Source organism: Danio aesculapii, chromosome 25, assembly GCF_903798145.1.
Source record: "Danio aesculapii chromosome 25, fDanAes4.1, whole genome shotgun sequence".
Classification (NCBI taxonomy): domain Eukaryota; kingdom Metazoa; phylum Chordata; class Actinopteri; order Cypriniformes; family Danionidae; genus Danio; species Danio aesculapii.
In genome coordinates, this window is record NC_079459.1 from 28,683,973 (window position 1) to 28,708,706 (window position 24,734).

At 36.0% G+C, this 24,734-nt stretch overlaps 1 protein-coding gene and 1 long non-coding RNA gene across 2 annotated transcripts in view; both read right to left on the reverse strand.

Moving 5' to 3' along the window:
• Nucleotides 1–5,470: 5,470 nt before the first annotated feature.
• On the reverse strand, nt 5,471–6,858 carry LOC130219366 (uncharacterized). The gene is made up of 3 exons (XR_008836054.1): nt 6,788–6,858; nt 6,573–6,692; nt 5,471–5,564 (listed from the first exon to the last, which is right to left on the reverse strand). It is a non-coding gene; the product is annotated as an uncharacterized LOC130219366 (long non-coding RNA).
• A 2,079-nt stretch (nt 6,859–8,937) lies between these two features.
• LOC130219056 (mucin-2-like) overlaps nt 8,938–24,734 on the reverse strand; it is a 35,321-nt gene continuing 19,524 nt past the window's right edge. Inside the window, exons 21-32 of the mRNA XM_056451326.1 lie at nt 24,128–24,367; nt 22,842–22,998; nt 22,556–22,684; nt 20,823–21,034; nt 20,615–20,724; nt 11,408–11,523; nt 10,492–10,739; nt 10,211–10,394; nt 9,848–10,010; nt 9,578–9,744; nt 9,382–9,451; nt 8,938–9,055 (exon numbers count right to left, since the gene is read on the reverse strand). Of these exons, the coding sequence (XP_056307301.1) occupies nt 8,938–9,055; nt 9,382–9,451; nt 9,578–9,744; nt 9,848–10,010; nt 10,211–10,394; nt 10,492–10,739; nt 11,408–11,523; nt 20,615–20,724; nt 20,823–21,034; nt 22,556–22,684; nt 22,842–22,998; nt 24,128–24,367 (1,914 nt within the window). The remainder of the gene's footprint in view (nt 9,056–9,381; nt 9,452–9,577; nt 9,745–9,847; nt 10,011–10,210; nt 10,395–10,491; nt 10,740–11,407; nt 11,524–20,614; nt 20,725–20,822; nt 21,035–22,555; nt 22,685–22,841; nt 22,999–24,127; nt 24,368–24,734) is intronic.

The window sequence follows — 24,734 nt, forward strand, 5'->3', positions numbered from 1 at the left end:
TTAAACCACTCACATTTTATGATTCTTCATTTAAGAATTCTTCACCTACCGAAGATGGAGAGTGGAAAAATCTTCTTCAAACAACAGAAGAGGCTTTCATAAATACTGATGGTATGACATATTCACACTATAATAACACATTTTAATAACATCTTGTGTTATGTGTATGAAAATCTCTGGGCATGTGATCTTATTAATATTCTACAAAAATGTGAAGAATAAATGTCTAGGTAATCAATAATGAATTAAAACTTGTACTTCTAATAAATGTACTTTGAAATAGCCCACTTGAATCAAATAAGAGTCAACTTGAACAAATAAATGACAAGTGTTTTAGGAGCTATTCGCTTACAAAAATCACTACTAGATTTAACAGTACACGTGTGGTTTTTGCCGCATTGATTACGTTAGTGTAATGTGTAACCAGTTCTAACACAAAACCACTTTTTAACTGGTTATTGTTGCGAGACATTGATGGTTGCCATGGTTTACTACAATAATCATGTTTTTCGTTTATTTACTCTGTGCTTAATATATCTGCTATTTAAATTTGAATTTAGTAAAATTGCAGCTCCTTTACTAATTAATCTACTGGTCATTGTAAAATGTAGTGTAAACTGTAAAATGTATAACCTAAAAAGTGTTTTATACCTGTTTGAGATGTTTATTACAGTTTCCTTCCTTTTCAGACCAGTCTAGAAGACGATTGAAACACTTTGTTGCGGGCGCCATCTTTTGGTGAGACGCGGGAATTCATTCAACACGATCCTCACAGAGAAAAACAGGATGAAACAAATCGTTTTTGCGGCACATTTTAGGATTTTAAAAAGCACATCTGAATAAAAAAACAAATATTCGAAGACCAATACAATTGGCTGTCTCCTAAAATGGTGCCATTTGTAAGGCAATAATACCTATTATGAACACGACCTGAATACTTGAATTTGATTGGATAGAACGGAAAATCCGTTAGTTCCAGTCAGTTTATGGTTTATTCACACATGGTTCTGTATTATTGCGCTGACGATACTACTCAGGACAGGAGCTACGAGTGACTGTTGTCAAGGCTGCGCCGCTACTTTTTATTTACATTTTTATACAATTTAATCGAACTGAGACTGCCAGATACATACGCAGGTAATCCACACATCTCTCTGACTAATAAATGTTGTTATAATTTCTTCCAATAAATATAGTTTCATCATATAAGGTTCCAGAATGCTAACGTTAATGTAAGCTACCTCAAAATCAATAACCATCAGATTTACCCGTTCGTTCCGGGCAAACTGCATTTCGTTTAATTCGTTTAGTTTAATAACAAAAAACAACTGTGTTTTCCCCCGCACTCTTTTCAACTTGACTGTTGGGAAATGTTCACGCTGGTAAGGATAGTTCTGCATACGAGACAAAAAGTAGTGCAGCTGGTTACAATACGTTGGGTAAAGGTCATTCATTGTTCACTCATATTTAACTACTTAATGATTATCTATAATGTATATTTGGATAACATGAATGTGACATGAACGTAAAACATAAACTGAAATTGTGGTTATTTTAACTGGTTTAGGAAGATGGAGAGTCAGTCTAAAATGACTTAAACATAATGAAGACCAAAAGGATGACATTTATCAGCCATAGAAAGAGTTGACCACACCAAAACTCTGACTTGTAGAAAATAGCATCTATCCAATGTCATTCAAGTCCATTAATGGCTGGACCTTCACAAAAGACAAATAACAGCATAATAAAGAGATTCTCAATGGTCAGTTGATTCAGCACTGCAGCTTGAACTGATCACCAATTTATCTCTACATCTAGTGTTTTGACCTTTAAGATTTTTTCCCACAGTGACCGTCATTAGCAGAAAGAATCAAAAGACACAAACTTTTGCTGAGGAAGACGTTGCATGGACATAGCACTGGTACAAAGGACATTTCAGTGACAATTTTTTTTTTTATGTTGATGGTTTGGTAATTATTTATTACTTATAATATTTATTATTGCTATTTTTTGAGTTTACCCTGTTGTAAAGCCAACCAAAAAAAAAGTCAAGGCTATATATATATATATATATATATATATATATATATATATATATATATATATATATATATATATATATATATATATATATATATATATATATATATATATATATATATATATATACACACACACACACACACACGCACACAGTTAGTTTATAATTTTTTTTTTCACAGCCTCCCCCCCCCCCCCCCCCCCCCCCAAAAAAAAACAGTATGGTAACTAATGGTCTTTATTATGGTTTATTATGATTTTATTTCAGTTCATTAGAGGGAACAAACTACATAATTATATCATGCATTAAATATAACGCCCAAAATCAAATCACAAAGAAAAAAATAGTGGTGCAATATTTGCCAAAATATTAATTCAGCAATCATCTTAAGATTGCATCATGTTCAGATCAGGATCGTGTCAATCATAATCTTCCTTTCTGAAGTTATTATAGTCTTCACACATGACAGGAGTGCATGTGCATGTCTCTATGTATGTGTAGTTATGACGGATATTTATCCAGTTCTGCCAGTCATCTTCACACATCAGTGTCACCTCTCGAATGCTGGATCTCTCTGCTCGGCAGCAGGAACAGCTGCTCATCATGTGTCCATCCAGATTCAGACTAGAAAACAAATTAATACATTTAATTCTGTTCACTTACTTTTAAACTGTCATATATAAGATTGAACTCGACATTCAAAAAATAAAAAAATTAAAATTATTTAAAATAATGCACATTTTGGTAACTATTTGTCTTAAACAACAACAACAACAATAACAACAACAACAACCTGTCATTACTGTTGCAGTTATTAAGACTTTGTGGTTTTCTACAGGTGTGCAGTGCTCTCACATTGATTTGGAGTCGCAGTGACCAGTGCAGGATGTAATTTCCACATCTTCAATTGAAGTGCAATTATTGACTCGAAGACGGGTGACGTTCTTCACAGGAGCGCAGTTTCTAGTTTCACCTTAGAGAAAACAGAGACAGGTAAGCCTGTGGCTCTAAAGATGATTTCATATTAAAGTTCTTATTCTTAGTCTTAAGATTGTTTTATATAAGGACACAATATCTTACAGTTTGGGCAGCATCCATCCTCATCAAATTGCTTTGTTCCCTGCAAAAACCCAATTTGCAGAAAGAATTTAGACAATGTATAGTGTCTATTGTCACAGACATCTGAACAGATCCAATTTTTGCAAAACTTTTTACAAATGTATTTTAATTCAATCCTTTTTTATATATATAATATTTTCTACCACCAATGGAATTTTCTAACTGCATTAAGAAAGTACTGTTGTATTTATTAATTTTCAATAGCTTGAATTAGATAACTTTTTCCAAAATAAGTATCAAGATGAGCAAATGCTGATAAAGGTGAGTAAAATATGTTTTTATGCATGTCTTTGTTTGATTAACATTGACTGTGGTGAACTGAAGATCAATATGAAAAAGTCTGTTTTTACTGACTGTAAAACCCAAAGTATACTATATTTTTATGCATACATTACTGTACCCAGCATTTCAAAGCATACTCGATTTAACATTGCACAAGAGCACATATGCTATAAGTTGTTTTCACATGACGTCATTGATGACGCGCGAGACTCAGATGGAGGGCAGGAAGTGCTATTCCTATCTTCTTCGTAGGAATCGCTATCAGAACATCAAAATGTTTCTGTTTTATCTTGTTTATAATTGTTTAAATCGGCCAAAACAAAAAATGCCGAACAGCTTTTATAGTCTTCCAAAGGTTTTTATCTCTAAAAATGAATGGAAGTGAATGAGACCGGAAGTTTTTAAGCCAAAAAGATTCAAATGGCTGCGCCCGCTCATACGTGGAGAATAAGGTGAATACTGTAGCATAGTAAACTAATCAACTGTATTAAATACTGTGTAAACTGTGGTGCATTGTGATGGTGTATAATTATAGCGTGGAGAACTGAAGCCTACTGAATAATTAGTTTATTACTACAGTTGTGTTGTACAACAATATAACTACTACGACAGTTTAATTAAAGTAAATATCTATAGTATGCTTCCAGACACTACAACATTAGTATTTATTTTTTCATGTAGCGTACAGTAATAGCTTATACAGTATCTTCCGCCTCGATAACAGGCAAATATATTTTAGTTTAGTAGAAAACTCTGTCCTCTTCATGATATAAGGATCATGCCCAACATATGTGGTTATTTTCTATTTATATCTCCTTTGAAATATGGTATAAATCGCAAAAATACAGACTTTCCTCTGTGTGTGCCATTCAGTTTTTTTTACTTCCTGGCCTTCATCTGAATTTCGCATGTCACCAGAACCATGTGATTGAAAACAACCTATATAATGTAATGTACACTGAAATATTACAGATACTACAAATATAAATTATACTGATAAATTCTGTATATAAAAAAACTAATAGTGTTAAAAAGGGCTGAAGCAGTAGCAGAATACAAGAAAAAAGGTGTTAATGTGTGCTGGAGATTCTACTTACCTCCACACAATCATCTTGATTAAAGGAAAGGCATTTTTTCATTTCTTCCTTTATCGTGAACACGTCATTCCTTTTCAGACATGTGACATTCATGCATGAGATATTGTATGAAAGTCCTTCCTAAACAAAAAGACAGACTGACTGCTTGAAGATCAAAGAACAGAGCAGATTCTTTTCTGAGGAACATTTGTGAATGTTTCCAAATATACCTGGAGAACATGTGTGGTTTTGTCTGGAGCATCATAAATACAGACCACTTGTACGCACGACCCACAGCACTCGCCATCTTTTTTCACATATTTAAATCCCTGTGGATTAACATGATTTCATTTTAATAATCAAGAGGAAGCTGGAAAGCTACTGAGAACATAATGTTGTGTTGGTGCTGTAGTTATTATGCAGTTAAATGTCATATGACCACCTGCTATCAAACGGATTTCGCACATGCTCAAGCAGTACATACTAAGTTCACTTCAATATGAAAAATGTGTATTTACTTTTATACCTTGTAAGTGTTATTGTTTAAAAATTGGCCGATGTACATAGTTGTGTACATAGTTGTTCTTTCAAATTAATTACATAAGGATCTTTTTGAAAGAAAAAAAAAAAGAGTATATTTTGAAGTACGCATAGATGGCGCATTGGTAAATTTAAAGTATTCCTAGTTTCTAAGTCATTACTGCACTACTGGTGTGACAATAAGTTGAAGCTAGATGTTTTACTTACAGACACACAGTCCTCTGAACTCAAGTGAATACATTCCGTGTTGGTTATGTTAATCTCAAATGAGTCATTAATATGATTGCAGGTAATAGTTTGACATTTATACTCAAACTCTTGTTCATCCTAAACAAAATGACAGACAGATATGTGATGATTAATTCAGAACCATATTTTTATGTCTTATAATTGTCTTTCCAGTGTACCTTGAGAATATGTATGGTGTTGTCTGGTGAATGATAAATACAGGCCACTGGTTCACATGTTCCACAGCACTCGCCGTCTTTCGTCACATATTCAAACCCCTTGGAGTGAAAAAGTTTATAGAGTACTGTAGTTTTAATAATTCAGCAAAAGTAGATGCTACAGATGTTTAATTAATTTTTAAAATTCCAAATAACTTTACAGTTGCCTCAACCTTACATTTCAAAGCAAATTCCAAGAAATGTTAGGAAATCTAAAAATCTTAATCCCAAGTGACTTGATGTTAATTCCAAGTACTTGATGTCACTAATGGCCCGTATCCACTGACTGGTACAGTACGGTACGATATGGGTCACCTTTATCAGGCTTGCGTTTTCACTGCCTAAAGGGTGCTAGGTATCCTCTGCGAAGGGTGCCCAAAAAGTGGTACGGTACGGTTCGCTTTTAGGTACTTTTGACAGTGGAAACGGCCATAAAAGCATACCAAACCGAACTGTACCACTCAGTGGAAACGGGCCATAATACTTTTGCACAGTGCTATTACTATTTATTGTATTTTGAGAGGATTTAAAAGGGATAGAAAACCAAGTCATTATTAAAAAAAAATCATCTGTCAGTTGTCTTTAACATTTGACAACAGTTCCAGTCTGGAAATATTAATCTTTGTAAGCATTGTGTTTCATGCTTTTTATTTTTATTTATTTTTAATTTTTATAACTTTGACATCTTGTCAAATGATGCATTTGTGTAGTTTGCATTGGCAGGTTGGAGCTAAAAGAATTCATGCTCAGATCTGCACAAAGAGTTTTAAGTAGTTTTTTTATGTAAATGTATTGAATTAGCCTACAACACTAATATATATATATATATATATATATATATATATATATATATATATATATATATATATATATATATATATATATATATATATATTTATATATATAGTTATATAGCTGATTGTCTTTTACTGGATGGGCAAAAGCAGGTCATTTTTCAAAATTATACCATTTGTTGTATAGGAAAATTTAACACCCTCCCGGGTGGGTAAATAATGATTTTATTTATAATTTTGATATGGTGTGGAAAGTAAAAGAGATCCTACTTACATACTCACAGACGTGCATACTCGAGTACGGACACACTGTTTTGGATTTCTCAATCAAAAATGAGCCATTTATTTCATGACAGGAAACAGTTTCACATGTAAAATTCTTGACATCTCCATCCTAACAAAAGACAGAGTACATCAAGACTGAAGAACAGATGCAAATGTTTTGTTTGAGTAAATAAAAGAGAAGTTTGAGAATGTTGTCAAACGTACATGAAGAATGTGTTTAGTGTTGTCCTCTCTAAAATAAATGCAGCTCATTAGTTTACATGTTCCACAGCACTCTCCATCTTGTTTCACATATTCAAACCCCTATGGAGAGAAAATTATTATTTTAGAGCAGTAGGACCTGTATTTTCAAATCAGACAGCAGCACTAATGCAAACTGACCACAAGCTTAAACTGTAGGTATTACCTCATAGCAATCATCATCAGGGCAAACTTCATAAGAACAATTCATTTGATATAGTTCAGTCCATGGATCCCATTCACAGTTACATTCAACACAAGGCTCTACGTGAATTTTACCCCCAGGCTAGAAAGAGGGAAAAAAGAGAACAAAGTGAAACCATAAGAAGCTAAAGTAAGCAATTTCTGCAATTGGATTGAAAGTGGTAGCTTATTCCTTTTCTAATCTGATGCATAAAAAATTACCATGTAAACCAGTGGTGTCTAAACTCAAAAATAAATTGATAATTCTATTTTTAAACACTACAGCCTGTTTTAAAAAACAAAAACAAATCTACGCTGAAACACAATGCAAAAATTTTAATCGGAATGTATATAAAACACATATAAACAAATCAGATTAAAATGTTTACAGTACAAGATAAACAAATCTGTGATTGAATTAATACACTTAGGATACAATGGCCACATCCACCCTAAAATGAAAAGCCAAAATAAATTGAATTTACAAAGATTTATTTTTCAATTCTGTGTTTAGTTACCTGATATTCTGTGTTGTTGTAGACACACACTTCTTTTGACTCTGTAAAAGCAACACACACACACACACATTACAAGACACACATTATGTCAAAAAGACAAGCAGATGGAAGTGTTTAGGACTAATAGTGATACCACATCTGATTTCTGGACAGAAGTCTCCGTAAGGGTGCACAATTAGTTCATATCCGACCTCACACTTTTCCTCCGAAAATGGGCACATGCTACAATCTACATCATGAAACAGAATGAGAGGAAGCTTTAGTGTAAACACTGTAATTCTGAAGCAAACCCAGTTTTTTATATAATTATTTTTTCGGGGTTTTCACCTTTATTTGAGAGGAAAGTAGAGAGTATTGACAGGAAAGCATGGGGAGCAGAGAGATGTGAAGGATCGGCATAGGACCGCGAGGCGGAATCGAACTCGGGTCACCGTGAGCACCAGAGTGCATGTGTCGACGCACTAACCACTACACAACTGGCGCTGACCCAAACCCAGTTTTAAAAAGAAACAAACTCCTCTTACTGCAAACTTGTCTGCTGCAGCATGGCTCTGAGGGATCCGTGACATTGACCAGCATAAAGGGCTCAGTGCAGTTCACAGGAGGCACATCGGGACATTTCTTGGATTCACAGATCACTGACATCCTGGCCTTATCACAGACACAGTCCTCACAGTTGTGCGTAAAATGCTCATGAAACTGCAGTGCAAAAACAAACAAAAAAAATGGATTGCCACAGGGACACTGACTACTTCAGGAAGTGACTATTGAACGGTTTTAATCCTTGTATACACTACCCTACGTGGTTTCCCAGATTGGTCCAAGCATCCTAGAAGAAAAGACAGGTATATTTTTAAAACAGGTTGTGGGACTTTAATGTGTGTGATGCAGGTGCACGTTTCAGTGTATCTTTAAATGCCTAAATGTCTCTGGGAGACTTGTGCTAAGTTGCTAAGTCTTCAAGCACTAGACCGTTAGCATTTGACAGTACACTGAAAATATACTGTTTCATTCTTATTTTAAAGTTCATTCAAGAAAAAACAAGGGGATGCAAATCACCACCATGCTGAAAAATCCAGCATAAACCAACATGAATTCTATGGTGGTCCAGGGTGGTTTGTGATGGTTAGAGCTGCTGCAATGCTGGTCTGGTGGACCAACAAATTCATGCTGTTTGTAAGCAAATTTGAGCTGGTGTGGCTCAGCACTCCCACTTCCCATACTGGGACCAGCAAGCTCTCAACCAGCATCCCATTCTTCTCCCAGCATATTTAATAATGTAGTGAAATGTCAGTTTATTAATAACCAAGTCAAATTTCTGTTATACATGTGAACAAGTGTGAGACTCTAATCTGAGATGTAGACCAATCTATCTATCTATGTATATGAAGAGGTATAGTAATATGGCAGAGACTATGGCTTCTCACCACAAGGTTGTGGCACACAGACTCCAGACTCCTTGGTGAAGAGTGTTGTGTTCTGTCGGCAGAAGCAGCCCTCTGTGGGCACTGTAATGTTGCTCTCCATTTGTCTGTACGCAAATGTTTTACAGTGTGTTACTTGCAATACTTGAATCAACACATTAATGTTGTAATCCTGGGATTATTCCAGAGAGACCAATACCAATTTTCTGCTAAGATTAGCTTTCTTTTAACAACTATTAAATGTCAGTGAGACCATACTGAGCCTGAATGTTTTGGGTGGAAATAAATAATATGTACATTTGACATCCTATCTTAATGCAGTAATAATGAAAGCAAAAATATATATTGGCCAAATACTATGCCACTTGTATATAAAGTGTTACCATATATATTTTCCACAAACATTTCAATTATTAAAGAAAAAAGGCCATACCCGTCTCTACATGTTGGTGGTTCAAATGAACCACAAGGCAAGAACACTTTATCTTCTGAACATCCAATATCTGAAGAAGAAATTTGAACAGTCTCTTAATTCAAAACTTTAGCTCCTTTAAAATATTTACTTGAAATTGCTTTACTGAATTTTATGTAACGTAAATGAAATCTATTTGTTTCATTCATGAACTTACTGCATTGGCTTGTGTAGTTCCTCCAGTATATGCAGACCCCAAACAGAGAGCAAACGCTTGCGTAGCTCTGCAGAGTGGCACACACTCCAGCAGGATTATTACTGCTATCATACTGGCAGGCTGAAAAGAAGTTTTCAGGAGGCACGTGGGAATGGCACGCTTCAAACCTGAGAATGTTCACAATGAAGAAATTTTACTAAAGGCAAATATCACTCTCAAGATGAAAAGTTTGTTGAATTTAGTTTAATTACACCAACAGAATGAACTGACGTGGTGTTAAGAAGGTAGCAGTCAGGGTGGACATGGGGTGAGTTAGGAGTAGGTAATGGAGCTGGTTGAGTGCAAACTGTATTATTCCAGTTCTCTGCCATTACTTTACAGTCGTTTGCCAAGGATCCAGGGCAATCATCGTTCTGGTTGTTGTTGCATGTTCCTTAGTAAGAATTATTTGGAATAATTATTATTATTACTGTATAAGATCATTTACTTCAACAACCAAATTATCATCCACATATTGTTTTATCCAACATCATACTTTATTTTTTCAGGAATATTGACAAAATATTCTTTTATCTGATATGACCTCTTTTTAAACTATTTCAACTCAAAGAATAATTTTTTTAGTGTGCTTACCACATTGGCCTTCTGTGTTTTTTCCAAAATACTGGAATGGCAGATTGATGCTGAAGCCAGTGATTCCGAATAGTACATAAGCGTTGAGCTTTGGAATTTCCAGTAATAAGTTCAGGTCTGAGCTAATAACCCTCACACCATTATTATCATATGGCAGTGCTAGCATAATATTTCCTTCTAGAGCCTTAAAAAACAGACAAGCACAAAGAAAGCCAACGAAGACAATGAAGGGAAAAGATGTACAAAATCTTTGTTCAGTCCTGCTAAACAGTAAATCTCACCTCTAGATTTGCTCCTCCCATTAGCCTCTGATTCCTAAGTGTAATGTTTTGTTCGTTGTAAGACACAATAAGAGATCTGGGACAGGATACGTTCTCAGCAGGGTCACAGTAGACATTCTCAATGTAGATTGTTAAGTTGAATCGAGGGCTAGATTCTTTCATTAAAATATAAGTGCAGTTTCCGTGGTAAGTGTAATAGAGTCCATCAAATGTAATGTAATGGGAGTCACCCCAGCCTTGACAAAAGCCTATGATTAGTAAAGGGTGTACAATAAAATAGGTTAGGGAACAAGCACTAAAATCTATTAGAACCTTTGTTAAAAAATATTCCAGTTGTCATCAGACAGACATTTTAACATTTCCATCTTCTCTGTATAACTTTGATATTACTTTGTAAATAATTTTTTTTTTTGTCTTTAGCTCAATGCATATTGGTTAGAATAATTACAAATATGGTAAATAAAAGGATTTTTTAGTAAGTAAATTTATTTCAGATGAACATAAAATATATTTTGAAAAAACTTCACAATAAGCTGATGTTCAGTAATGTATAATATGTATAATATAATACCATTTAATACCATTTATTCCTCACACAAGCATTTTATTGCTTCAAAAAACTTTTTTTTTTCCATTTACTGGAGTATGGATTATTTATTTATTTTTTTGCCAATTACATTTGAGTCAAAATCTAGGATCTAATCCACTATGTAAGATGGATTCAAAGAGACAGAGACTTTTAAATATCTCTGTCTTCACAATGTCCTTCATAAATATTTGGAACAGCATGTAGAGTAATAGTTCTGCTACTGTATTAGTTCTTCTAAGTGTACAGCAAAAATGAGGACATCAGTATAGATATCATTACCCTGATGAAAACCTAAAAGGTAGAGCTTGAGAAGTACAGCATACTTACAATCACAGACGTAATAAGGGCAGCAATCATGCTCATCATCAAGCAGCACGCTTGGCTGGTGATTTTGACAGGTGATGTTTTGCGGTGGAAGACAATCCCGTCGAACAGGGATGAAACTTCCATTTATGTTTATACACTCATAACATGGGTTAGGTTGTGGTGGTGTTGGAGGTATAAATGGTGTTGTAAATAGTGTAGTTTTAGGAGATCTAGTGGTGGTGGCTCTTGGAGTAGATGTTGTACCAGGAGTTTTACTAGTTGTAGATGGTATTTCTGATGTTGTAGATAGCATCAGAGGAGTTGTAGAAGTATAGGTGGTTGTACTAGTTGTAGATGGTATTTCTGATGTTGTAGATGACGTCAAAGGAGTTGTAGTTGTAGAAGGGGTTGTAAATGTTGAACTAGTTTTGCCAGGAGTTGTACTAGTTGTGGATGGTATTTCTAGTGTTGTAGATGACATCAGAGTAGTTGTTGTACCAGAAGTGCTTGTATATGTTGAACTTGTTATGCCAGGAGTTGTACTAGTTGTAGATGGGTTTTCTGATATTGTAGATGGTCTCAAAGGAGTTGTAAATGTTGATGAACTAGTTATGCCAGGAGTTGTACTAGTTGTAGATGGTGTTTCTGATGTTGTAGATGGCATCAGAGAAGGTCCAGTACTATGAGTGGTTGTAAATAAGGAACTAGTTTTGCTAGTAGTTGTACTAGTTGTGGATGGGTTTTTTGATATTGTAGATGGTCTCAAAGGAGTTGTAAATGTTGATGAACTAGTTATGCCAGGAGTTGTACTAGTTGTGGATGGTGTTTCTGATGTTGTAGATGGCATCAGAGAAGGTCTAGTACTATGAGTGGTTGTAAATAAGGAACTAGATGTGCTAGTAGTTGTACTTGTTGTAGAGGTTATTTCTGTAGACACAGGTGCAGTTGTAGTAGAGGTTGTGAAATTGGCAATTTGAGGTTTTGTAGATACATAAGTGGTAGATTTAGTGTTTCCAGTAACAACAGCTGGAGTAGATTTGGAAGTAGCTGTACGGCTAGAAGTTGTATTAGTTGCAGATGATATTTCTGATGTAGTAGATGGTGTCAGTGGAGTACTAGTAATGGATGTGGTAGTAAATGTTGAAGTTGGTGTTCCAGGAGTTGTACTAGTTTTAGATGGTATTGTAGATGTTGTTGATGCTGTCAGATGAGTTGTAGTTCTAGAAGTTGTTGTAAATGTTGAAGTAGTTGTGCCAGGAGTTGTACTAGTTGTAGATGGTATTTCTGATGTTGTAGATGGTGTCAGATGAGCTGTAGTACTAGAAATGGTTGTATATGTTGAACTAGTTATGCCAGGAGTTGTACTAGTTGTGGATGGTGTTTCTGATGTTGTAGATGGCATCAGAGAAGTTCTAGTACTATGAGTGGTTGTAAATAAGGAACTAGTTTTGCCAGTAGTTGTACTAGTTTTGGATGGTGTTTCTGATGTTGTAGATGGCATCAGAGGAGTTGTAGTACTATGAGTTGTAAATGTGAAACTAGTTGTGCCAGGAGTTGTACTAGTTGTAGATGGGATTTCTGATGTTGTAGATGACGTCAAAGAAGTTGTAGTTGTAAAAGGGGTTGTAAATGTTGAACTAGTTTTGCCAGTAGTTGTACTAGTTGTGGATGGTATTTCTGATGTTGTAGATGACATCAGAGTAGTAGTTGTACCAGAAGTGGTTTTATATGTTGAGCTAGTTGTGCCAGGAGTTGTACTAGTTGTAGATAGTAATTCTGAAGTTGTTGATGACATCAGAGCAGTTGTAGTACTAGAAGTGCTTGTATATGTTGAACTTGTTGTGCCAGGAGTTATACTAGTTGTAGATGGGTTGTCCGATATTGTAGGTGGTGTCAAAGGGGTTGTGGTTGTAAAAGGGGTCGTAAATGTTGATGAACTAGTTATGCCAGGAATTGTACTAGTTGTGGATGGTGTTTCTGATGTTGTAGATGGCATCAGAGGAGTTGTAGTACTATGAGTGGTTGTAAATAAGGAACTAGTTTTGCCAGTAGTTGCACTAGTTGTAGATAGCGTCAAAGGAGTTGTACTATGCGTTGTTGTAAATGTGGAACTAGTTGTGCCTGGAGTTGTACTAGTTGTAGATGGGATTTCTGATGTTGTAGATGACGTCAAAGAAGTTGTAGTTGTAGAAGGGGTTGTAAATGTTGAACTAGTTGTGCCAGGAGTTGTACTAGTTGTGGATGGTATTGCTGATGTTGTAGATGACATCAGAGTAGTTGTTGTACCAGAAGTGCTTGTATATGTTGAACTTGTTGTGCCAGGAGTTGTACTAGTTGTAGATGGGTTTTCTGATATTGTAGATGGTCTCAAAGGAGTTGTAAATGTTGATGAACTAGTTATGCCAGGAGTTGTACTAGTTGTGGATGGTGTTTCTGATGTTGTAGATGGCATCAGAGAAGGTCCAGTACTATGAGTGGTTGTAAATAAGGAACTAGTTTTGCTAGTAGTTGTACTAGTTGTGGATGGGTTTTTTGATATTGTAGATGGTCTCAAAGGAGTTGTAAATGTTGATGAACTAGTTATGCCAGGAGTTGTACTAGTTGTGGATGGTGTTTCTGATGTTGTAGATGGCATCAGAGAAGGTCTAGTACTATGAGTGGTTGTAAATAAGGAACTAGATGTGCTAGTAGTTGTACTTGTTGTAGAGGTTATTTCTGTAGACACAGGTGTAGTTGTAGTAGAGGTTGTGAAATTGGCAATTTGAGGTTTTGTAGATACATAAGTGGTAGATTTAGTGTTTCCAGTAACAACAGCTGGAGTAGATTTGGAAGTAGCTGTACGGCTAGAAGTTGTATTAGTTGCAGATGATATTTCTGATGTAGTAGATGGTGTCAGTGGAGTACTAGTAATGGATGTGGTAGTAAATGTTGAAGTTGGTGTTCCAGGAGTTGTACTAGTTTTAGATGGTATTGTAGATGTTGTTGATGCTGTCAGATGAGTTGTAGTTCTAGAAGTTGTTGTAAATGTTGAAGTAGTTGTGCCAGGAGTTGTACTAGTTGTAGATGGTATTTCTGATGTTGTAGATGGTGTCAGATGAGCTGTAGTACTAGAAATGGTTGTATATGTTGAACTAGTTATGCCAGGAGTTGTACTAGTTGTGGATGGTGTTTCTGATGTTGTAGATGGCATCAGAGAAGTTCTAGTACTATGAGTGGTTGTAAATAAGGAACTAGTTTTGCCAGTAGTTGTACTAGTTTTGGATGGTGTTTCTGATGTTGTAGATGGCATCAGAGGAGTTGTAGTACTATGAGTTGTAAATGTGAAACTAGTTGTGCCAGGAGTTGTAGATGGGATTTCTGATGTTGTAGATGACGTCAAAGAAGTTGTAGTTGTAAAAGGGGTTGTAAATGTTGAACTAGTTTTGCCAGTAGTTGTACTAGTTGTGGATGGTATTTCTGATGTTGTAGATGACATCAGAGTAGTAGTTGTACCAGAAGTGGTTTTATATGTTGAGCTAGTTGTGCCAGGAGTTGTACTAGTTGTAGATAGTAATTCTGAAGTTGTTGATGACATCAGAGCAGTTGTAGTACTAGAAGTGCTTGTATATGTTGAACTTGTTGTGCCAGGAGTTATACTAGTTGTAGATGGGTTGTCCGATATTGTAGGTGGTGTCAAAGGGGTTGTGGTTGTAAAAGGGGTCGTAAATGTTGATGAACTAGTTATGCCAGGAATTGTACTAGTTGTGGATGGTGTTTCTGATGTTGTAGATGGCATCAGAGGAGTTGTAGTACTATGAGTGGTTGTAAATAAGGAACTAGTTTTGCCAGTAGTTGCACTAGTTGTAGATAGCGTCAAAGGAGTTCTACTATGCGTTGTTGTAAATGTGGAACTAGTTGTGCCTGGAGTTGTACTAGTTGTAGATGGGATTTCTGATGTTGTAGATGACGTCAAAGAAGTTGTAGTTGTAGAAGGGGTTGTAAATGTTGAACTAGTTGTGCCAGGAGTTGTACTAGTTGTGGATGGTATTGCTGATGTTGTAGATGACATCAGAGTAGTTGTTGTACCAGAAGTGCTTGTATATGTTGAACTTGTTGTCCCAGGAGTTGTACTAGTTGTAGATGGGTTTTCTGATATTGTAGATGGTGTCAAAGGAGTTGTGGTTGTAAAAGGGGTTGTAAATGTTGATGAACTTGTTATGCCAGGAGTTGTACTAGTTGTGGATGGTGTTTCTGTTGTTGTAGATGGCATCAGAGGAGTTGTAGTACTATGAGTGATTGTAAATAAGGAACTAGTTATGCCAGGAGTTGTACTAGTTGTAGATGGTGTTTCTGATGTTGTAGATGGCATCAGAGAAGTTCTAGTACTATGAGTGGTTGTAAATAAGGAACTAGTTTTGCCAGTAGTTGTACTAGTTTTGGATGGTGTTTCTGATGTTGTAGATGGCATCAGAGGAGTTGTAGTACTATGAGTGGTTGTAAATAAGGAACTAGTTTTGCCAGTAGTTGTACTAGTTGTAGATAGCATCAAAGGAGTTGTAGTACTATGAGTTGTAAATGTGAAACTAGTTGTGCCTGGAGTTGTACTAGTTGTAGATGGGATTTCTGATGTTGTAGATGACGTCAAAGGAGTTGTAGTTGTAGAAGGGGTTGTAAATGTTGAACTAGTTGTGCCAGGAGTTGTACTAGTTGTGGATGGTATTGCTGATGTTGTAGATGGCATCAGAGAAGGTCTAGTACTATGAGTGGTTGTAAATAAGGAACTAGTTTTGCTAGTAGTTGTACTAGTTGTGGATGGGTTTTCTGATATTGTAGATGGTCTCAAAGGAGTTGTAAATGTTGATGAACTAGTTATGCCAGGAGTTGTACTAGTTGTGGATGGTGTTTCTGATGTTGTAGATGGCATCAGAGAAGGTCTAGTACTATGAGTGGTTGTAAATAAGGAACTAGATGTGCTAGTAGTTGTACTAGTTGTAGAGGTTATTTCTGTAGACACAGGTGTAGTTGTAGTAGAGGTTGTGAAATTGGCAATTTGAGGTTTTGTAGATACATAAGTGGTAGATTTAGTGTTTCCAGTAACAACAGCTGGAGTAGATTTGGAAGTAGCTGTACGGCTAGAAGTTGTATTAGTTGCAGATGATATTTCTGATGTAGTAGATGGTGTCAGTGGAGTACTAGTAATGGATTTGGTAGTAAATGTTGAAGTTGGTGTTCCAGGAGTTGTACTAGTTTTAGATGGTATTGTAGATGTTGTTGATGCTGTCAGATGAGTTGTAGTTCTAGAAGTTGTTGTAAATGTTGAAGTAGTTGTGCCAGGAGTTGTACTAGTTGTAGATGGTATTTCTGATGTTGTAGATGGTGTCAGATGAGCTGTAGTACTAGAAATGGTTGTATATGTTGAACTAGTTATGCCAGGAGTTGTACTAGTTGTGGATGGTGTTTCTGATGTTGTAGATGGCATCAGAGAAGTTCTAGTACTATGAGTGGTTGTAAATAAGGAACTAGTTTTGCCAGTAGTTGTACTAGTTTTGGATGGTGTTTCTGATGTTGTAGATGGCATCAGAGGAGTTGTAGTACTATGAGTTGTAAATGTGAAACTAGTTGTGCCAGGAGTTGTACTAGTTGTAGATGGGATTTCTGATGTTGTAGATGACGTCAAAGGAGTTGTAGTTGTAGAAGGGGTTGTAAATGTTGAACTAGTTGTGCCAGGAGTTGTACTAGTTGTGGATGGTATTGCTGATGTTGTAGATGACATCAGAGTAGTTGTTGTACCAGAAGTGCTTGTATATGTTGAACTTGTTGTGCCAGCAGTTGTACTAGTTGTAGATGGGTTTTCTGATATTGTAGATGGTGTCAAAGGAGTTGTGGTTGTAAAAGGGGTTGTAAATGTTGATGAACTTGTTATGCCAGGAGTTGTACTAGTTGTGGATGGTGTTTTTGATGTTGTAGATGGCATCAGAGAAGTTCTAGTACTATGAGTGGTTGTAAATAAGGAACTAGTTTTGCCAGTAGTTGTACTAGTTTTGGATGGTGTTTCTGATGTTGTAGATGGCATCAGAGGAGTTGTAGTACTATGAGTGGTTGTAAATAAGGAACTCGTTTTGCCAGTAGTTGTACTAGTTGTAGATGGGATTTCTGATGTTGTAGATGACATCAGAGTAGTTGTTGTACCAGAAGTGTTTGTATATGTTGAACTTGTTGTGCCAGGAGTTGTACTAGTTGTAGATGGGTTTTCTGATATTGTAGATGGACTCAAAGGAGTTGTAAATGTTGATGAACTAGTTATGCCAGGAGTTGTACTAGTTGTGGATGGTGTTTCTGATGTTGTAGATGGCATCAGAGAAGGTCTAGTACTATGAGTGGTTGTAAATAAGGAACTAGTTTTGCTAGTAGTTGTACTAGTTGTAGAGGTTATTTCTGTAGACACAGGTGTAGTTGTAGTAGAGGTTGTGAAATTGGCAATTTGAGGTTTTGTAGATACATAAGTGGTAGATTTAGTGTTTCCAGTAACAACAGCTGGAGTAGATTTGGAAGTAGCTGTACGGCTAGAAGTTGTATTAGTTGCAGATGATATTTCTGATGTAGTAGATGGTGTCAGTGGAGTAGTAGTAATGGATGTGGTAGTAAATGTTGAAGTTGGTGTTCCAGGAGTTTTACTAGTTTTAGATGGTATTGTAGATGTTGTTGATGCTGTCAGATGAGTTGTAGTTCTAGAAGTTGTTGTAAATGTTGAAGTAGTTGTGCCAGGAGTTGTACTAGTTGTAGATGGTATTTCTGATGTTGTAGATGGTGTCAGATGAGCTGTAGTACTAGAAATGGTTGTATATGTTGAACTAGTTATGCCAGGAGTTGTACTAGTTGTGGATGGTGTTTCTGATGTTGTAGATGGCATCAGAGAAGTTCTAGTACTATGAGTGGTTGTAAATAAGGAACTAGTTTTGCCAGTAGTTGTACTAGTTTTGGATGGTGTTTCTGATGTCGTAGATGGCGTCAGAGGAGTTGTAGTACTATGAGTTGTAAATGTGAAACTAGTTGTGCCAGGAGTTGTACTAGTTGTAGATGGGATTTCTGATGTTGTAGATGACGTCAAAGAAGTTGTAGTTGTAAAAGGGGTTGTAAATGTTGAACTAGTTTTGCCAGTAGTTGTACTAGTTGTGGATGGTATTTCTGATGTTGTAGATGACATCAGAGTAGTAGTTGTACCAGAAGTGGTTTTATATGTTGAACTAGTTGTGCCAGGAGTTGTACTAGTTGTAGATGGGATTTCTGATGTTGTAGATGGTGTCAAAGGAGTTGTAGTTGTATAAGGGATTGTAAATGTTGATGAACTAGTTGTGCCAGGGGTTGTACTAGTTGTCGATGGTATTTCTGATGTTGTAGATGACATCAGAGGAGTAGTAGTAATGGATGTGGTAGTAAATGCTGAAGTTGGTGTTCCAGGAGTTGTACTAGTTGTAGATGGTGTTTTAGATGTTGTTAATGGTGTCAAATGAGTTGTAGTTCTAGAAGTGTTTGTAAATGTTGAAGTAGGTGTTATGCCAGAAGTTGTACTAGTTGTAGATAGTAATTCTGAAGTTGTTGATGACATCAGAGCAGTTGTAGTACTAGAAGTGCTTGTATATGTTGACTTTGTTGTGCCAGGAGTTATACTAGTTGTAGATGGGTTGTCCGATATTGTAGGTGGTGTCAAAGGAGTTGTGGTTGTAAAAGGGGTCGTAAATGTTGATGAACTAGTTATGCTAGGAGTTGTACTAGTTGTGGATGGTGTTTCTGATGTTGTAGATGGCATCAGAGGAGTTGTAGTACTATGAGTGGTTGTAAATAAGGAACTAGTTTTGCTAGTAGTTGCACTAGTTGTAGATAGCGTCAAAGGAGTTGTACTATGCGTTGTTGTAAATGTGGAACTAGTTGTGCCTGGAGTTGTACTAGTTGTAGATGGGATTTCTGATGTTGTAGATGACGTCAAAGGAGTTGTAGTTGTAGAAGGGGTTGTAAATGTTGTTGAACTAGTTGTGCCAGGAGTTGTACTAGTTGTTGATGGTATTTGTGATGTTGTAGATGACATCAGGGGAGTAGTAGCAATGGCTGATGTGGTAGTAAATGTTGAAGTTGGTGTTCCAGGAGTTGTACCAGTTGTTGATGGTATTTTAGATGTTGCTGATGGTGTCAGATGAGTTGTAGTTCTTGAAGTTGTTGTAAATGTTGAAGTAGTTGTGCCAGGAGTTGTAATACTAGTAGATAGTATTTCTGATGTTATAGATGGCGTCAGAGTAGTTGTAGTACTGGAAGTGGTTATAAATGTTGAACTATTTGTAGATGGAAATTCTGATGTTGTATAAGGCAGAGGTGGAGGTGTAGTACTAGAAGTGGTTGTAAATGTTGAAGTAGGTGTTATGCCAGTAGTTGTACTAGTAGTAGATAGTATTTCTGATGTTATAGATGGTGTCAGAATAGTTGTGGTACTAGAAGTGGTTTTAAATGTTGAACTACTTGTAGATGGAAATTCTGATGTTGTATAAGGTGGAGGTGTAGTACTAGAAGTGGTTATAAATGTTGAGCTAGTTGTGCCAGGAGTTGTACTAGTTGTATATGGTATTTCTGATGTTGTAGATGGTGTCAGATGAGTTGTAGTACTACGAGTGGTTGTAAATAAAGAACTAGTTTTGCCAGGAGTTGTACTAGTAGTAGATAGTATTTCTGATGTTATAAATGGCGTCAGAGTAGTTGTAGTACTAGAAGTGGTTATAAATGTTGAACTACTTGTAGATGGAAATTCTGATGTTGTATAAGGCAGAGGTGGAGGTGTAGTACTAGAAATGGTTGTAAATGTTGAAGTAGGTGTTATGCCAGTAGTTGTACTAGTAGTAGATAGTATTTCTGATGTTATAGATGGCGTCAGTATAGTTGTGGTACTAGAAGTGGTTTGAAATGTTGAACTACTTGTAGATGGAAATTCTGATGTTGTATAAGGTGGAGGTGTAGTACTAGAAGTGATTGAAAATGTTGAAGTAGGTCTTACGACAGGAGTTGTACGTGTTGTAGATTGTATTTCTGATGTTGTAGATGGTGTCAGAGGAGTTGTAGTACTAGAAGTGGTTGTAAATGTTGATCTTGTGCCAGGAGTTGTACTAGTTCTATATGGTATTTCTGATGTTGAAGATGGTGTTAGAGCACTTTTAGTACTTGAAGTGGTTGTAAATATTGAAGTAGGTGATATGCCATGAGTTGTACTAGTTGTCGATAGTATTTCTGATGTTGTAGATGGTGTCAGTGTTGTAGTACTGGAAATGGTTGTAGATGGTATTTCTGATGTTGCAGATGTTGTCAGAGTGGTAGTAGTTCTAGAAGTGGTTGTAAATGTTGAACTGGTTGTGCCAGAATTTGTTCTAGTTGTAGATGGATTTTCTGATGTTGTAGATGGATTCCAAGAAGTTGTAACGGATGTGGTGGAAAATGTTGAATTAGGTGTGGTGCCAGGAGTTATACTAGTTGTAAATGGTATTTCTGATGGCATAAGACTAGATGTAGGAAGTGGACTTGTGGACGTGGTTGTAAATGTTGAAATAGTTGTACTGATATAACAGTCCTTCACACAGACTTGGTTTTCCTCATCATAAAAAGGTTTGTCATCTGGACATGTCAGAAAACATCCTGAAAAAAATCAAATAGTTAAAACAGTGCAGACAAACATACATACAAAAAATCCACTTTCTAAGTGTTCAGCAACTATCTACTAACCTTGGCAATCATAAAAGAACGTGCTTTACATATGTAATATACTGTACATTAAGTATACATAAGACAATGAAACATTTATTGTGTACCACATAGGTCTGGGTAAAAAAAATTGAGAAGAATTTTTTTTTAGTTTAAATAAACAATACCAAGTTGAAAAAGATGAAATTTCTTCGACAAACAAAACAGTCAGACGAACTAGGCATAGTAGAGTAAATTTAAGGGCTGATACACACCAAACCAATGCCAAACAACTAGCATCGACAAAACCCAACTGTGTCGTTGCTTTACTTTGTCTATCATGTCGTCTCGTCTGGACCAAGAAGCTGCCCATGAACACACAAAGTGGATGGCAGCAAACTGAAACAACAGTAAACTTTCTGCACCTGCATGGGAGGATTTGTCTTTTCGTACTGCAAGGGCAGTAATCTGTTTTCTCGTCACATTAGGAAACTGTAACTTCCAACACTTGCGTGCAAAGCATAAAAAGGCAGCTTTTGTACCATTACCACTAGAATTGTCCTTTGCTCCTGCAAATATGATTGATAATTTGCAAATATTTAAGAAATGTAACAAAATTACAGCCGGCCACTTTGTGTTTCTTCTTGGCTTGATTCTTTTACTTGCTATGGCACTTAACTACTTCACACTCAGTCAGAGTACCCTCTTCAGCTGACGACCCAACACCAATTCGACACACTGAATTGAGCCAATGCAGTCTGACATTTAACTCGATGAGAGGCAACGTGTGGAACACACCAATCCAGATAACAAGACTGACGCTGACCAATGGACGGGCGCAGCCCAATGACCAGCCGGTAGTTTTGAAATGATCACATAGCCACCAAAATGCTCAATAAAACCTGTCTTATCCTCATATATTCCAGAAGTAGTCTAAATGCGAATGCCTATCAATTCATGCTTTTGCTTGATTAAGTGCAACACTTTACATAAAAATAGCGTGCATAATAAATAATGAAACTTAAACTGACAGAAATAATATGCAGCAAACCGGCTCCTGTGCACATTCGGACTAAAAGCACTGGTACATGTGATCATCATATCAGAATAGATATGGCATAGATTTGATAACGAGTAAGTGTTTGTACCTAAGAGGATAATAGTATGTCTGGGAAGGGATAGCAAAAGCGGAGAGTTATTGGATGAGCTGTTAATGTAATCTTCTGCGCATTAATTATAATTATATGTCAATTTTGCAATCACCAGTGCAACCTCTAAAAAAATTCAGTCCCACCATTTGGTTGCTGTCTGGTGCCCTGCAATTGTTAGGGCTTTATTGTTATAGTAGCACATGAATGTTTTTTTTTTAATATTGATGAAAAAAAAAAACAGAATCATAATCAAAGTTGAACCAACATGCCACATTGGTCTCGATTCCTAGCCCAAGTATCATGAATACTCAGTCTTTAAGCTTACCTTCCAGGTTGGGTAAAGTGTTATTGCAGATACCACTAGGGTTGAGACAGGTCTTGTAACAAGGTGGATGACAAGGACTGTAATGCCACGTACATTCTCCTGGTTTATTGTAGTAGTCACAGTACACAGCTGACAGGGAAAATATACAAATGTACGAGCATGTGTAAATACAATAACCGCATTATATTTTCTGTGAAACTGCAACGATTAAATATTCAGAATCTGCATAAAATAGCCATTCAGCTATTACAAATATATAATCTGTAATAATATTAAAGATGCTTACGACAAAAATCAGGTGTTCTCCAGTTCACACAAACATCAGCCTCATTGCAGGCTTGAGCGTAAGCAGCCACAGCCGTACACAAGCACTCACAATCTCCACCAGTGTCACATGCACATGTGTCCTTCAAACAGTTGTCATAATACGGTGTTGGATCCACCTGCGAGAACATGTACAGCAGGTAAAATAAGTATTGATTCCTGGTAAATATATTACTAAAGAAGTTGTGACATGAAACCTGAAAAACTTGAAAAATTTGTTAAGTGTAATAACAATGATATGACACCAGGGAAAAAGTACTGAACTACTGAAATATATTTAATACTTTGTATAAAAGGCTGTTTTAATTATGACAGCCTCAAGGGCATCTTGTATAGAGAATGTCACATGCATTGCCCATGTGTGATTTTTTTCCAAACTTCAAAAGTTATCAAATCTTGCTGGTTTTGTGCTTCGCGTCTGTGATCTTTGGTCTGTTTTTATTTTCTACTGGATTCAAGTCAGGTCATTCTAGCAGTTTTTTTTTTAAAACCAGTTGAGAGTTTCCTTTTCTGTGTTTGGGATCATTGTCTTGCTGAAATTTCCACCCTGTTTTCATCATCCAAGCAATGTAGGTATTAGGACTAGGCATGGGTTACAAGATTCTGACGGTATGATAACCTTAGATAAAAATATCACAGTTTCACGGTATCAATGTATTGTGATTATTGCTCTAAAATATATTCTCTTAAAATGTCTGGGTAAAAGACAATTTTTTTTCCTCTTTGAAAATAATATATATATAATTTTTTTTAAAGATTTATAATATTTTGGAGCAGTAAAGATGTCAGGCTAAATAATTCAAATGAATCATTGACTTCTGCTGTCTTCATTGGTTTCAAAAACACAGATTTCTTTACAATTTAAAACGGCATCTTTGGATACTTTTTTTCTGCTGAGGATACTGTTGTCCTAAAAAAAAATATACATAAAAAATCTTACACATACCTTAGGAACGTTATTACAGAAAATTTTCTTCATGAGTTCAATACTGTGTCTTTTCATTTTTTTTTCTTTCATTTTTTCAACTTCTTTTCTAAACTAATTAGTATTGTTTCCTTTGTACAGTATATATGGCTTAGCTTGGTTGTTACTGGTATCTGTTCAAGTCAAAAGCACCCAAAATATGTTATCTGAGAAAAATGTTGAGAATACTTATCAATACTTTTTATACATGCTGTAATTCCGTTCACTGTTTACAAAACTATTTGAAAATTCATTTATTGATTCAAAAGGGTTTCAATCTGTACCTTTTTTTGGCAGTCTTTGAATGTATCACTAATTATGATGCTACATTTCAATACAGCCCATTCCATTCGATAGGGGTTTTTAAAGCATGGGTCAAAGTCTGGTACAGCATCAGGGCAGGAGGTTTTCTGCTTCCAGCTGTCAACAAACTCAATTATATTTGAAGTTTGCACTCCACCTTTAGTGGTGAAGTCATCTTTTCCATCTCTATTAAAATTTCCACATAGGCCACATACTTTTCCCTGTGAAAATACAAAGATCACATTAATGTAGCTCACTTTAATGATACTAAGCAGTAGACGTATATCTGGAGTTCAATCACCAAAATTAAGTTCTCTTTCGTAATAACTGCAAGAAGAAAAAGCACTCATTGCTACTCTGCAGCTAGGCCGATTCATTGGTATAGGTCATTGTTGATAAGTCAATATAATTTTTTTTATAGACTTATGGTTTTATATTATTTCACCTTTTAAATTTCATTTTCACATTTCATACATGCCATTAACATGAGCAATACACATGGTGTCATTCAAATTCACCTCAGAAATGCTGTTGATTTACTATATGACAGCAGCAAAAGCATGATGCAATAAAACCTGGATAGTAAAA